The sequence below is a fragment of the Pygocentrus nattereri genome, chromosome 25, assembly GCF_015220715.1.
Source record: "Pygocentrus nattereri isolate fPygNat1 chromosome 25, fPygNat1.pri, whole genome shotgun sequence".
NCBI classification, from domain to species: Eukaryota; Metazoa; Chordata; class Actinopteri; order Characiformes; family Serrasalmidae; genus Pygocentrus; species Pygocentrus nattereri.
In genome coordinates this window covers 17,223,288-17,239,859 of record NC_051235.1, presented here as the reverse complement: position 1 = coordinate 17,239,859, position 16,572 = coordinate 17,223,288, and the positions used below count along the sequence as shown (strand labels likewise).

The 16,572-nt window shown below is 39.2% G+C and overlaps 1 protein-coding gene across 4 annotated transcripts in view; it reads left to right on the top strand.

Annotated features, from left to right (window-relative positions):
• igdcc4 (immunoglobulin superfamily, DCC subclass, member 4) overlaps positions 1–16,572 on the top strand; it is a 113,872-nt gene that overhangs the window by 71,919 nt on the left and 25,381 nt on the right. For 3 of the 4 annotated variants that reach the window (XM_017706212.2, XM_037534574.1, XM_037534575.1), the window contains 5 exons: positions 6,882–7,013; positions 11,116–11,268; positions 11,931–12,341; positions 12,832–12,996; positions 15,876–16,013. In XM_017706212.2, the coding sequence (XP_017561701.1) occupies positions 6,882–7,013; positions 11,116–11,268; positions 11,931–12,341; positions 12,832–12,996; positions 15,876–16,013 (999 nt within the window). The remainder of the gene's footprint in view (positions 1–6,881; positions 7,014–11,115; positions 11,269–11,930; positions 12,342–12,831; positions 12,997–15,875; positions 16,014–16,572) is intronic. The other variant, XM_037534573.1, reaches the window with a different exon arrangement.

Below are 16,572 nucleotides of genomic sequence, written 5' to 3'. Positions count from 1 at the left end.
TTAAGGGATAGAGGCAGTAAGCCAGATAGGAGTGTGCAAAATGTATCTTTGGCTAACATCAGTTTGTTGCTTGCTCTGAATACATCACAAATATGTTATTCACTTGCTCTGTATGTATTTTATATGTATATCTATATGTAAATATATCTCTTTTCACAATGGGACGTTATTGGTATACCATGACCAGCAGTGTTTGGGCTTTTCTTGTTCTGTTGGGGTGGTGAACCAGTCTCTAAGATTGCCTGAAAGCAATCATAGTGAGAAATGGAATCATGTACATGCCTCCCTATCTAAAAATTAAACACCCTGTAATTGCATCACAGATGCTATCGACCTGCACTGTGAGCCTAATGGTTCCCACAGCTGTATCATGCCAGATATGTTTTCTTTTCTTTTTTTCATTTAATCTGATGCATTGGGTCTTTTCTGTGTGGAGTTTGCATGTTCCCCCCGTGTCTGTGTGGGCTTCCTTTGGGTACTCTGATTTCCTCCCACAGTCCAAAGACATGCAGTTAGGCCAATTAGACATGCTAAAATTGCCACTAGGTGTGAGTGTGTGAGTGAATGTGTATGTCTGTCTGTCTGTTCTGCGATGGACTGGCGACCTGTCCAGGATGTATCCTGCCTTCCGCCCGATGACGGCTGGGATAGGCTCCAGCACCCCCTGCGACCCTGAGGGAGAAGCGGCTTAGAAGCTATCCCAGGGCCAGGAAATGCCTCGGAAAAACTACACAGGACAGTGGTTCATCAATGAATAAATATTATACAACCCCAATTCCAATGAAGTTGGGACGTTGTGTAAAACATAAATAAAAACAGAATACAATGATTTGCAAATCCTTTTCAACCTATATTCAGTTGAATACACTGCAAAGACAAGATATTTAATGTTCAAACGGATAAACCTTATTGTTTTTTGCAAATATTCACTCATTTTGAATTTGATGTCTGCAACACGTTCCAAAGAAGTTGGGACAGGGGCATGTTTACCGCTGTGTTACATCACCTTTCCTTTTAACAGCACTCAATAAGTGTTTGGGAGCTGAGGACACTAATTTTTGAAGCTTTGTAGGTGAAGCTTTGTAGGGTAGGTGTTGTCGTATTTTGCGCTTCATAATGCGCCACACATTATCAAAAGGGGGCAGGTCTGGACTGCAGGCAGGCCAGTCTAGTACCCGCACTCTTTTACTATGAAGCCACGTTGTTGTAGAATGTGGCTTGGCATTGTCTTGCTGAAATAAGCAGGACGTCCCTGAAAAAGACGTTGCTTGGATGGCAGCATATGTTGCTCCAAAACCTGTATGTACCTTTCAGTATTAATGGGGCCTTCACAGATGTGCAAGTTACCCATGCCATGGGCACTAACACACCCTCACACCATCAGAGATGCTGGCTTATGAACTTTGCACTGATAACAATCCGGACAGTCCTTTTCCTCTTTGGCCCGGAGGACACGACGTCCATGATTTCCAAAAACAATTCGAAATGTGGACTCGTCAGACCACAGGACACTTTTCCACTTTGCTTAAACTTTTTTCTTAAACTGTTTGCTCACGCAGTTGTTCACAAAATGGTGAACCTCGCCCCATCCTTGCTTGTGAACGACTGAGCCTTTCAGGGATGCTCCCTTTATACCCAATCATGACACTCACCTGTTTCCAATTAACCTGTTCACCTGTGGAATGTTCCAAACAGGTGTTTTTTGAGCATTCCTCAACTTTCCCAGTCTTTTGTTGCGCCTGTCCCAACTTCTTTGGAACATGTTGCAGGCATCAAAAATTCAAAATGAGTCAATATTTGCAAAAAAAAATAAAGTTCATCAAGTTTGCAAATCATTGTACTCTGTTTTTATTTGTTTTACAAACGTCCCAACTTCATCGGAATTGGGGTTGTACACATATAACACATACAATTTCAAGTGTCCCTCTAGTACCAGTCACCTGACTGCGCTGTCAAATATGAGTCACTGTCCTCTAACCAAATCATTTTAGCATCAGTTAGCTGAAACCAAGCCAGTACTGTGGTGTCATTTTAGCAAGGGTGAGCTGAGACCAAGCCAGTGCTGTGGTATGTGAGGTAGTTTTATCCTGCTAACAATGTTGTTAGCTCAGTTTTTATTCTCTGTACTGCCGCACCATCTAATGTTAAGATATTGTTGCATTCCTGTATAAAAATGCTTGTTTGAAGCTAGCTTTTGTAATAGCGCTGTCACAATTAATTGATTTAAACAGATTAATATATATTATTAACATTTAGTTCCTCAATGATTGATGTTTTAAAGTAAATCCCAAAAGAGTCACAAAGTCTGAAAATCAGGACATGATCTTAAGAATGGTCACTCACATTTTCTGCATTTAGGTAAACAAATTATTTTAATGAAATATTTTTTGTGTGTACAACTGTTTTCAACTTCTCAACACATTTATGTGCATCTAGTTTTTGATAGTGGTCAACAGTAAGGAAGTAGATGTAATTAGTTACTGTATTAAAGTAGTTTTTTCATGTTTCTGTACTTTACTGAAGTATTTCCATTTTGGGTGACTTCTCACTTTCATTCCACTACATTATGTCGTTCCTTCTGTCGTTCCTTCTGGTTTTTGTATTGTTACGTCTCCTAGGGGTAAGACGCACAAAGAAGAAACAAGACTGTCCACCCAGACACCAGACCAAAATAAAAAAACTAAGAAATATTGAGAACACATCATATACGGGTTTGGGGAGACCCAAGGCCCAAAACAACAAAGAACCTAATAACAATTTAACTTACCTAATAACTTACCTAAGAAAAGAAAAGAAAAAGAAACTACAAAAACATTACCCTCACTACACTACCGATAAACAAACTCCAACAAGTCAAACAAAAAGGGCAGGTCACCACTACGTTTCCTTTCTAAAAAAGAAACAAAACTACCATAATATCTTTACTGGCCCTCAGAAACCTGTAGGACACTTAATGAACAAAAAACCGGTCTGTTGAACAGAACGGAACCGTGCGGGACCGAATAAGAAAACAGCTCTATATTGCTCCGACATCAAAGGCTTTTTATAACAGGCGCCAACAGGAACAGCCAATCATACGCCGGGAAAACCGAGACGTCAGTCACGCAGCAACAAGGTCCACTTGAGAACACTTGGAGGGAAAGGGAGAGAAAAGGGAACATCCAAACACAGGACGTAACAGTATGTAGAAAAATGTAACATGTCGCAAGGATAGAACACCAATCAGCGCACACTTTGTTTTGAGCTTGTTTTAACAGAAACTTAATTTTCATATTTTTAATAGATATCAGTGTCAGACTAATTAATGACATTGGTAGCATGACCTATGCCACCCCAGGCTCAAGCAGGACACTGGAGGTAGGGTTGAGGGTTGCAGCAGACACGCTTGTTTAATTCACCAAAATAAACACAAAGTAAACACAAACAACCAACGCTATGCTAACTAATCACTTTTCAGTGGCTTCAGACAGCTTTTCAGTCTCTTACTCAAGCTTTTCAGTCTTCTGCTGCTACTGCTTGTCTCTCTCTCTCTCTCTCTCTCTCTCTCTCTCCCTCCCTCTCTCTCTCTCTCTCTTTCTCTCTCTCTCTCGCTCTGTTCCCTGTCAGCTCTTTTTAAAAGGTGAGCACCCGAGCCAAGATGGAAGGCGAGCTCGCCGCTCCGCCTCCTCATTACCGTTCCCAGCTGGCAGTTCGTGTGTGGCGGATATTTCCTCTTTTTCTGACCGTTCTCTGTAAACCAAAAAGATGGTTGTGCGTGAAAATCCCAGTAGATCAGCAGTTTCTGAAATACTCCAGACCAGCCCATCTGGCACCAACAACCACGCCACATTCAAAGTCACTTAAATCCCCTTTCTTCCCCATTCTGATGCTCGGTCTGCACTTCAGCAAGTTGTCTTGACCACTTCTACATGCCAGCTGGCAGCTTGGCTGACCGGGTCTTTCGTGAGGCGTAGTGAAGGTTGTGGGGCCCGGGCAGCGGAGCTCGGGACTCATTCCTTGTTCTGGTGCTTGTTGTGGCCGGCGCCAGCATCCTCGTCCTCCTCCCGCTGTCACTCTTGCCACTTGCGTCCGTCGGGGGAGCTCGGGCTTTGTGCTGTGCCCCTTCCACACTGGCAGCTCTCTCCCTGCCGTCCTCGCCGAGGTTCATCGCTGCTGGGTGTTCGGGCCCCGCCTTCCAGCCAGCTCTCGCAGTCGTCATCGTCGGGGCCTGAGTGGTGGGCGCATGCCACAACATTCTATTAAAAGACTGGTTTATCAAGAGTGACACTGGAGTATTTTCACCTAACCTGAGTTAAGGAAGAAGAGTCTTGTTACAAAAATGGTAAAAGGACATTAGAGCCATAATTACTCTTTTAGTACTTTTACTTTTGATACTTAAGTACATTTGAAGGTAAATACTTTTGTACGCTTACTCAAGTGGAGTTCTAAAGGGAGGAACTTCTACTTTTACTGGAGTAATATTTTGCCTTGGGTATCTCTACTTTAGCTCAAGTACATGATTTGTGTACTTTGTACAGCACTGGGTTTTGAAAAGAATAACAGCTGACATAATGAAAACATTTTTGAAAAAGGATACGTTTTCTATGTTCTATAATTCAATTATGGATCAAAACCCTTCTTATGTAGGTATGTAGTATTTTGTTAGGCATCCATTTATCATTTTTAGACTGTTTAGAACCTTTAATAATATAAATGATGAGCGAATATATTACTAATATAAGCAAAAAGTCCATACATACACACTTCTACAGAGCAACCTGTGTTTTAGAGAGTGGGCTGACCCACTTTGAAGGCCTGTGTTCTCCTATCCCTCTCTCTGGAGGCTGGATGTAATCTGAATGATTAATTCATAATGTGCTGACTGGATCCCCGTCTACATGCATCTTCCACTTCATTACCATATTGTTTGGACTGCCGGTGTTGCATCTCAGCCCACACTGCGCTTACCGTTTCTATGGGCTTTACAAATCAGAGATAAGAGATTCTCATATAAGGTACATAGTTAGTTTTATGTATTGCTTTTGTGCATTAGTTTATATAGGCTGAAGGCAAGCTCAGTGACCCACCCATGTCCTGTCTGTATGCCTGTTCTTTTTTTTTCTTTCCGTCTGTTCCTCTTGGTCTCTCTGGTCTCTTTTGAGAGTATTTGAGACAGCTTTGTGTTGACATGGTGGTGGTTTGACCTGGAGTCACTTTCCCGTAGGCTAGCTGCTTTCTCTTGCTGTCAAGACAGGCTGCATGTACACATATGATTGTTTAATCGTCATAACATTGGCCTTTATACTACTCATGTCACAGAAGGATGCAATATGCAAATGAGACCTTTAATGAATTTGTGAGTGTTTTGATAAACTATTTCAGCAGATGTTAATAACTTTAATCAAAATAATGCCGGACAGTTTTCCATAACATTATGTCAAGGGTTCACCAGTATATGTGTAATGTACTGCACATTATATTCTGGTAGCAGTATAGTTGCAACATGGTATTCTGTCGAAATATCAGTGTTTTTTTTCCCTCAAATATCTTTTTTAATGACTGAAAAACACAATTCAATGCCTGTTACCTTTGATCCCTCATTTAAAAACTATGTAACAATTTATTTTCAGTGGTCCTTTTTACATGAAACAAACACTCAATAGACTTTCAGTAACATGCCAAACACATACGAGAGTTACGATTAGGTTTTGGGGTGAGGTTAAGGTGAAGATTAGGGCCAGAGTTAGGGTTGGCTTTTGGGTAAACATATTAACATTGCATATTAACAATACATCCACTTAATGTAAGTAATGTACCAACAGAACATCTTAATGTGTTACTGATACTCTGTTAAGTGTTTGTTCATCATCTACAAAGGACCGCTCCAAATAAAATGCTACTAAAACTGTCATGTTCCTGTGATGAGCTCCACCACATGGGCTCATAAATAGAAACATCATGTCGTTGCTCAGAAATGCCACAGACTTCTCTGGGTTTAGTAAAGCCTGACAAATCAAACGTTCTGATTGTTTATGGAAATAATGGACTTTGTGTTATCCGGCCAAAGAAGAAAAGGACCATCCAGATTGTTTCAAGCATAAAATTCAAATCCAGGGCCTGTCATGGTGTGGGATGTCTTATTCACACAGGTGAAGGCATCATTAACACTGAAAGGTATACACACATTTTGGAAAACCACATGTTGCCTTCTACACTGTGTCTTCATCGGGAACGTTCATGCCTGTTTCAACATAACAACGCCAAGCCACATTCTGCACATGGTACATTAGTATGGCTGTATCCTCAGAGAGGGGACGCACTAGTCTGGCCTGCATGCAGTCTAGGCCATAATAGAAAACCTGCGATGCATTATGAAGCCCTGTACATTGTACAACTGAAGAATGGAAAAATGTAGTTTTCAACGTGATAATTCAGTATTGTTAAAAGAAAAAGTGATGTAACACAGTGATGAACATGGTCCTTTCCCAATATTTTTGGAATGTGCTGCAGGCCTACCAAAAAAAGTTAATAAGGTAAAACATCAGCTATTTTATGTTTACTATTTACCAATCACTACTTTCTGTTTTTGATAGTATTTGTCATCTCCCAAGTCTTTTAAACGTGAGGTTTGTAATATGTGGTCAGAGGTATTCTGTGGTGGCCCTTTTCTGTGAATGGACAGCATGTAGGGGGGCTGACAAATTGTACCTCAATAGATAGTCTATAGTATATGCGATAACAATAGTTTCTAATAAAAATGAGCAATGAATAAGAGAATTTCCCTTTTTTAGTACACTGCTTGTATGTAAGTGCATATGACTAAATCTCTTTCTCTGTCTTTGTCATATATGTATACACTAGGAATGCATTCATTTATGCTGTGTGTGTGTTTGTGCATTCAGGTCCTTCAGAGGAGAGTGATGTGGTGATTACAGCTCCACCGCAGGACTTGACAGTGGTGCTGGGTCAGCCAGCAGTGCTGGAGTGTATGGCTCAGGGCCAGCCTAAACCCTTTGTGTCATGGAGTAGACAGGGTAAGAACACACAACCATGCACACAGTATGGTGTAAATGTCAGAGACTGTGCTTCATTTATTTAATTTTTAGTTACAATAGCCATTAAGTACAAGTTGTTTCATTTTTAAGAGATATTAAATTGGATGTAAAATAATCCATTTGCATTACAAAGAGCAGCGTGAATGAAAAACAGGAGTTTCCAAAACTGGATAAGTGGGTAATAATATAGAAATATTATGGTAACAGGTTTTACTGACATACATGCTAACTTTCTAGCCGTTAATAAATAATGTGTTAAGATCATTTTAGATAAAGAATGATAAACATTATATAAAGATATGTGGTGTGGTTCTTTTTTGTGCTTTATGTTAGAGTAACTGTGTTTTGTCAGCGGGTAACACGAAAATATGTATTTCGAGCCCTGATTAAATGTAATCTCGGTATATTTGTAGGTAGAGCTGCATGTAAAAGTAATAGAACCATAGGTGATTATAATTTATTGATTTAGTCATACTTAGTGTAATTAAACACATTTATTCTGAAGAACTGTCACCCGAAGTGAGCTGCAGTAACTAATAAAAGATGCGAAGAAGCTTTTATGTCTCTAATATAATTTATTTTTACTGCAGATACAGCTTGTAAATTTGTACGTCATATTGTGACTGACCATTTAAATACAAAACAGGTAAGAAACAAGGTAGAATCAAGTGAATTAGTGTTTTTACAGCAATAAAACCACGTCATGTTAGTAGAACTACTGCATTGTTTTTGAAGTAATAACCCAAATATTATAAAATCCTATAATTATTTAATAGAATGGATGTGATTTATTGATTAATCAGAGCTGGACGCTGAGGAATCTAATTTAAAATATACTGAATGTTGGAAAAAATACGCTACAGTGACTGAAAGACTGTTTGGTGTTGATAACTTTCAGAATCCTTTATTGAACCCAGAGGGAAATTGCAGTTTTTCACTGTAGTATTAATTGTTTTATATAAACTGGGAAATTATTTATTTATTCAAATAATTTGTTGTTACTGTTATTCTTCTGTTTTACTTTATACTACTTACCAGAACTTGACATTGATTTTCTGCAAATTTGGTAATGTAGAAAATTACTGTCATTTTTACGTCAGTACAGCGTATTACCACATTATTACCCACTTATAACTGCTATATAAAGTGCTACCAAAAACTGCCCCCATCAGATAAACAGTATTTAAGGCTTTCATCTTAGAGAGAGAGGAGAAAATCTCTATTCTTGCCTTAGATCTAAAAAAATCCACAGGTGCTTCTGTCCATTCTTCCACTGTGAGAAGGCGATACAACACTATGAGTCTGAAAGGGTGTGTAGATGTCAAGAAGCCCTCTCTGAGAAAAGGAAAGTTTGCAAATCAAATAAAGAAGCTGCTTGTTCTCTGAAAAATGGGCTGGCCACCCTGGTGCCTAGACCCCAGCGGAAAAATCAACCAGCTTCTTAGACAGAGCTTTGGGGGTGTGGAAAAATATCTCTTCAGGTTTCTTTGAAAAGCTGAAAGCAAGACTCCTGAAAAGGCTGGAAGCTGTAATAAAGGTAAAGGGTGGACAAACTAAATGCTGAAAACTTTAGTGTTGTATTTCATGGTTCAGGTTTCTGTGTAGTTTTCTGTTAAATATATGTTAGATATATGTTTTCTGCTTAGGCTGAAACTGGAGTTGAGTTCACTGCCTCTGAATTCACACAGTGGATATGTGGCTTCACAGTAGACTCTCAGCCTCCTCCCTCTCTGCTTCCCCAACATACACATAATCACACCCACACACACACACACACACACACACACACACACACACACACACACACACACACACACACACACACACACAAACTCACTAGCATATATGGATCTTATCTGTCAGTTTGCTGCTATGGTAATCACACGAGTATTCAAGATGATCAATTCATCAGCTTTGTGTCCTTATCTTCTTCATGAATAACAGATAGGACAGTATGTATAGATGAGTTTAAGGCTTTTCCTTTGTCTGCTGGCTAACATGGCAGATGCTGCTGGCCAGTCTGTCCCTGTAGAATTCACTACAGCACCCCACCACCTCCATATGGTCTCTGCAGTCTTCTACTGCCACCTGCTGGTTAATAGTGTATATTAAGCCTGGTTAACTTTGCCATGCTTGAAAGGAAATCCCATTGATCAATATTTGAGATGTAGATAAAGTCCTTCAGAGTGTGTTGGTGTCACATGATGCATTGTAGTGAAACCTGCTGACTCTGAGTTCTTTACAGTGGTGATAGGAACCAGGGGTCAGATTCACGAAAGCTTTCTGTGTTCTCAAATATTCTCTTGAGATAATCTCAATTATTTTCTTAAAATTTTCTTAATTAATATTAATTTTCTTTCTTATGAAGGCTATGTTGCATTTTGCCCCGTACCATAAATGACACAAGGTACATTTAAATTTGTATTAACTGTTATTTCTTAGCTTAATCTACACAGAGGACAGCACAATGAACGAAAAAACATCAAATTCAAAAGTTTTGAAAAACATTTAGCAAACAAGAACTAGAGGTCATGAATTTAGATGCTTATCTTGTCAAATCTTTCAGACAAGTGTAAGGCTATCACAAGGTTAAGAAAACATTTATGAGCATAATATTTTCAAGATTATCACTTGTTCTTGATAATTACATTTTGCAAAGTATTAAAGAAAAGCTGTGGAATTCCCCTGTAAGAGAAGGCTTATTAACCAGAGGGCTGAATCCACTCTCCTACTTTAGCCATAATCCCAAAATTAAGATTAAGCTTCATGCTGGGTTAATTAAAACCAGATCTGGAAGATCATCCTGTTACATACATCCGAAGTGTTTTATTTCTGATTGTATTTGATGTAAAGGCTGGTCACTTCTCAGAGTGGCCTATTGCCAGTGCAGCAGTCAGTAAATAGCTGTGAGGCCTATTTGGAAACTGTAAATGTACTTTTGAAAATTCTTGTATGAGCTTTAATCCTCTTAATGTGCTGTTTTGCACCTCATTTCCAAAAGATCAGGAAAAGCATTTGGATCTCATCTCTGGAGATGGACATTACCTGTCACAGAAAAACAGGTAACACTTTATTGTAGGGTACAGTTTATAAGGCTACATAAAACCCACATAAGCTTTTCATGACAACTGGCATAGACCTACATAAATGTTTATTAATGCTTATTCTAGTAGGCGTCACCTGTCATAAAAGCTTCTTTAGCTAACTTTAATCAAAATTGGCAGATATACCCTTTATAGCAAATGAATAAGTATTATTCATTATTATAAACATTTATGTAGGGTTATGTCAGTTGTCATGACAAGCTTATGTAGGTGTCATTCATGCCTTATGAACCATACTCTACAGTAAAATGTTACTGAAAAACATTACAAGATTAAACAGTGAATAGCCCTGCTTGAGCTTTAATAAATGTAGTATATAAAAATATAAATATATATAGTAACATATATAAATATGAATTTGTGTATTTAGAAGCTAAAATTGAAGCAAAATTTTCTCTACATTCAGTGTTTTATATTAATTGTAAAATTCTATCCTCCGTTCATATTGCTCTTGATGTTCTTATTGTTTTGCTATCCTGTGTTGATGAGAGGAGGATGGGTTCCCCTCCTGATTCCTCTCACAGTTTCTTCCTCTTGCTTTTAGAGTTCTCTTGCCACTGTCGCCCTTGGCTTGCTCACTGGGGCTTGCATTCAGATTTTCTGTAAAGCTGCTTAGTGACACCTGTAATTGTGACCGTATTGAGCTAAAGGAGCTTGTGGTAGGATAAAAAGGCCAAAGAAATCAAGAGTAAGAACTGAAGCCTGAAAATAAAGCCCCTGTGTCGTATATCAGATATATGATTTTTAAGTAAACCTCTTGTATTATCACTGCCTTAATACTGAATTGGTAAATGACAGGCCTTGTCTTCTCCAGTACGAGCTACAAATATAACAGAGGGTTTATGTGACAAATTAAGATAATTACTACAAGGCTTTCTTCAGTTGACTTGACACACAGTTACACTAATGTGTAATTCGTTTTCTACCTTTTCTCTGTTTTTCTTTATATTTCATCAACTCACTCCTCTGGGGTGTAGATGGGAAGCCCATTGCGACAGATGTGGTTGTCTTAGCAACCAACCTCGTAATCCCAGACACACACACTCACCATGCTGGAGTTTATGTGTGTCGTGCCAACAAGCCCAAGACCCGCGAGTTCGTCTCTGCTTCTGCTGAGATCCGTGTGCTGGGTGAGAGGCTGAATAGTGTTACACTGAAATAAGTGAATGATTCATTCTGTTCGTACAGCGTATGCTGACTGTCTTATAATGACTGTGTTTAACTCTGTTTCCTGTTGTTCTTTATTCTTTGTTTTGGCCTCTCCTTTTTTGTTTGTTTTTCTTCCATTGCTCCATCCATCTGTTCATGCTTCATTCCTGTTGTTCTTTTCATTTTTTTTTCCCCATTCTTTCTTTGGTCGTTTTTGTTTTAACCTTTGTTTGTTTGTTTGTTTGTTGTTTCGTTTGGTTCTTTCTTTCGTCATTTTTCTTTCTCTTTTTTCTTTTTCTTTCTTCACTTGTTTCTGTTTTTCTTTGTTTCTTTCTTTCTTCATTTGTTTTTCTTTTCTTTCTATCTTTCTTTCTTCAATTGTTTGTTTTTCATTCTTTTTTCTTTATTTTTTTCTTTCTTCACTTGTTTCTGTTTTTCTTTGTTTCTTTCTTTCTTTCTTCATTTGTTTGTTTTTCTTTCTTTCTTCAATTGTTTGTTTTTCTTTCTTTCTTCAATTGTTTTTCTTTCTTTTTTCTTTTTCTTTTTCTTTCTTCTGTTTGTTGTTGTTTCTTTTGTTGCTCTGTCTGTCTTACTATTATTTCTTTCTTATTTTCATTTTACTTTCTTTCCATCTCTTTCTCAGCTCCTCCTGTAATCCTGCAGCCTCCTGAGTCAAGGGCTCTCTCTCGTGCGAATACAGCTCGGTTTGTGTGTAATAGCTCAGGTGACCCTGCACCGGTTTTGCGCTGGCTGAAGAATGGAGAGCCTGTGCAGTGGTCAGGTCGGGTCAAGACTCAGAGCCCTGGTGTTCTGCTCATTAACCAGCTGGGTCTGGAAGATGCTGGATACTACCAGTGCATCGCTTCCAACAGCCTGGGCACTGCCTGCGCCACCGCCAAGCTGTCAGTTATCGTAAAACAGGGTCTGCCCAGCCCGCCGCGCCGCCTGCAGGCCGTGCCCCACTCCAGCACCTCTGCACTGCTCACCTGGGAGCCCCCTGAACACAACAGCGATCAGGTCATCGGCTTCTCCATCCACTACCAGCGCGCCACAGGTGTGTGAAGGACTAGGAGAGTGTAATTCTTTGTAACTCTGAAGACATTTATAATAATTTATTTATAAAAGCTCAGTATTTTATAAGTAAATAGTAAAATCAAATTGAATGAGCGAAATTGGGTTTCCATAAGAATCCTAATTTAATTGAATCAGTATGCTTTACACGTCTGTTGTGTATATTTGTAACAGAGAACATTGACCACAAACACCTTAAAATGGCTCACGTGACTGTTCTGTTGGCCTGTTAAAAAAGAATAGAGAGCTCTTTTTATGGTGAATAGTCACTCTCAGGGGGTCAGCTCCCAGGGATGCTGAAATCTTCTTTATGGCTAGTTTACAGAAACTCAAATGTTTTCACACATCACAAGTCCTATACTGAAAGGCAGTGAATGCCTTGACAGTGTTTTTCCCAATTCATTAAACAGTTCATTAAGTTCAATAAATTGGTTTATTACATTTGCTTGTTCTATGACTGTATTTGCTTGCAGGCTCTGATAACATGGAGTATCAGTTTGCAGTCAACAACGACACAACAGAGTTCCATGTGAAGGAGCTGCAACCTCACACTGCCTACACCTTTTACATGGTGGCCTATTCACCCATGGGCGCCAGCCACCCGTCACAGTCTGTCACCGTGGAGATGTTGGAGGATGGTGAGTGCTGATTACTGGAGCAGCCAGATGAGGCAGAACCAAGTATTTTTCTGTATATTTGAGATTATCATTTGCATGATTAGACTGATTTAAGTATATTTGGAGCCTCTACTTCATCAGAGTAAAGATGAAAATGACCATTTTAAAAACTCCCCTAGACGCAAGTTGAAGAACTTAGAAAGCAAGATGTTCTGGAACAGTTTTTTGTCCACCTTTTCAAATCAGAGCAATTTGATAATTGATGACTTGGATATCTCAAATCTGGTGCTTTTATAATGAAATTACACTTTTAGTGTAAGAAGTGTGTTCACAAGTGGGGTTGTTTTCTTTTAGACATGTGCAGATATACAATAATAAAATATACTGGGATACACAACATTTAGCGCAAAATGTTAGGGTTTTTTTTTTTTTTTTCCGAGATTTTCTCCCCAATGTACTCGTTCCCACCTGCTAGTTAGGACTACCCCAATCACACAATACCACAAGTGCTAGGAGGTTGAAGGCTAACACAGGCTTCCTCCGAAATCCACTTCTTTTCGAACTGCCGCTCACGGGACAGCCAAACGCACTCAGAGGAAAGTGCCACCCGCCAGATCTATGACATCAGCTAACAGACAGCTGCGCTGACTAGCATCATGTTGAGTGATGGGGGGAGAAGGGGATGCCATCCTACCTATCCAGAGAGAGCGAGGCCAACCATGCTGTCTTGGACTCCCGGCCATTGATGGCTGTAGCATCACCAGGGATTGAACTCACGATCTCCTGATGATAGAGCCAACACTTTTGTGTTGTTGTGCCACTTAGGAGACCCCTACAAAATGTTAGTTTAAAAAAAATCCCAGCACCAAATAAGAAGTACATGTGTATACGAGTGGGCAATGAGATGATATTTTGTCATTATTGTGATTGTCATTCACCTATTGATGCCATGAAACATTAAATGTAAACTATCTTCACATCATCATATTAACAGTTTTGGCTGTATTTTTAAAATGTGGCTGTGCTGGGGCTTTTCATTTTTTTCTAACTCAGCAAATTTTTCTATTCCACTTCTCAAAAGTTAAATATTGTGTAGTCAAATCAAATCAAATAAAATTTTTTTGTATAGCGCTTTTTACAACAGATGTTGTCACAAAGCAGCTTTACAGAGTTTCGGAAAAGACAAAGTTTTAACAGGACTGTAAGAATGTACAAAAACCCCCCGGTGGGCAAGCCAGGGGCAACAGTGGCAAGGAAAAACTCCCTCAGAGCTGAGGAAAAAACCTTGGGAGGAACCAGGCTCACCAGAGGAGACCCATCCTCCTCTGGTCAAACTAACTACAAGTGATTATGTTACTAATATTAATAGCAGTAATATTGGTATTAGGAATAGCTGAGTCCATGAGAATATCAGTGTAGGGTGGGCAGCTCGTCCAAGGCAGTCGGTGGCAGCTGGGGCATGGGCAGCTGGTCTGAAGTGGGTAGCAGGAGGGCTCAGCAGTCAGTCGTCCTTCAGTGTCTAGCTGGATAATATGGGTTTATCTAGGGGGGAACGTTACCTACCAAAAGCTAAACTGAACTAGTGAGTTTTCAGCCTAGTCTTAAAGATTGAGACTGTGTCTGAGTCTCGAACAGTTTCTGGAAGATCATTCCAGAGTTTGGGGGCTTTATAAGAAAAAGCTCTTCCCCCAGCTGAAACCCTCTGAATTCTGGGGACTATTAATAAGCCAGCACTCTGTGATCTGAGTGGTCGTGATGGCTCATAATGAGAAATAAGGTCTTGCAGGTACTCGGGAGCAAGACCATGTAGGGCTTTATAAGTCAATAAAAGGATTTTATAATCAATACGGAATTTAATAGGCAGCCAATGAAGTGATGATGGCACTGGACTAATATGATCAATTTTTCTAGTTTTAGTGAAGACCCTGGCTGCGGCGTTTTGGACTAGTTGGAGTTTGTTTAAACTCCTGCTCGTACATCCTGACAGTAGTGCGTTACAGTAGTCTAGCCTAGAAGTAATAAAGGCATGTACTAGTGTTTCCGCATCACGCAGGGACAGGGCATTTCTGATCTTGGCAATTTTGCGAAGATGTAAAAAAGCTGTCCTAGTGATGCTGCCTATGTGTTGATCGAATGATAAATCTCAATCTATTATAATGCCAAGATTTTTTGCTGCTGAGCCAGGTGTGGCTGGAAAGTCGGCAAGATTTAAAATTAAATCTGGTAATTTACTTCTTGCTAATTTTGGACCCAGAAGGAGAACCTCTGTTTTGTTACTGTTTAATAGGAGGAAGTTATGTGACATCCAGCCTTTCACGTCTTTTACACAGTCCTCCATTTTCTTTAACCTGTATTTGTGTAGTGTATCCTAAAAACACTTTAGAGTATCATGATATTGTATTTTTGCCATATCGCATAACCCTAGTGTATAGCGTAATAATATTTTGTATAATGTAGTATTGTAAACTATCTCATACCAATATCTGCTCTCATATAGATAAAACAAATGTCTTATATGCTGTGTAAATATGCAAATAGATATACTTCTAATTTTGCTCTCTCATACTTTAACTCACTATTTTATTATTATTCTTAATTTATTTTTATGGCTTGTTTATTTCTGTTTTTATTTCTGCCTAATATATGTAAGTTGATGTGCAGTTATATGTCTTGCTAATGTAGCACTGCAATTTCTCTTTGGGATCAATAATCCTTCCATCCTTCCATCCACCCATCCATCCATCCAGCTATCCATCCACCTAGTGCCTGAGACACGTGGCTTTTCAGGAGGCCCTGCCTGGCTTCCTCATAGCTTAGTGATGTCTGGTTGATCTTCTAGTACAGCATAATGTTCAAACCTTTGGCTAACTCTAAATAGTGTTGTCTTGTGTTGTGTGCAGTGCCTAGTGCTCCACCACAGCTGTCTCTGCTCAGCACATCCCCCATTGAGATTAGAGTGATGTGGCTTCCCCTTTCCTCTCAGCTTAGCCGCGGAGCCATCACACATTACCGTATCGACTACCGCACACTGGAGCACGGTGAGATACTATCGGTGATCAAATGTGAAAGTGTAGGGAAATAGGCAGGTCGTCTAACACATGGTGTTAGAGCCAATCAAAGCATATTTAGTAGATAGATATCAGCTTTGGTCCAGTCAAAGAGAAATTCCACTAGTTTTTTTTTTTTCATAATTTAATCATCAAGCTGGGAATCATGTATTCCCAGCCATTTCATGCAAGAACATTGTGAGGTTGCTTTTAGAGACATGTGGTTGCTATCACCACAACTGTAAGTAATACTGACATTGTAGGTTTTTTTTGGAATGGAGCATTTCACATCAAAGCACCTCTGAATGACTTTGTTTACATCTTAACCATTTAAATATTTTGAAATTTTTAAGCTGTTCACCCTGCAAGCATTTTAAATGATAGCCGGAAGCATCAGATATGCCAGTGAGGTATAGGATATAAGAGACAATATGTAAACATTAAAGATACTATAAATGTAGTTTTAGTCACTTCATTTATTATAATAAATTCACATGGTACTACAGATTATTAAAAGTAAACAATACAATAATACACGATTGTGAATAAA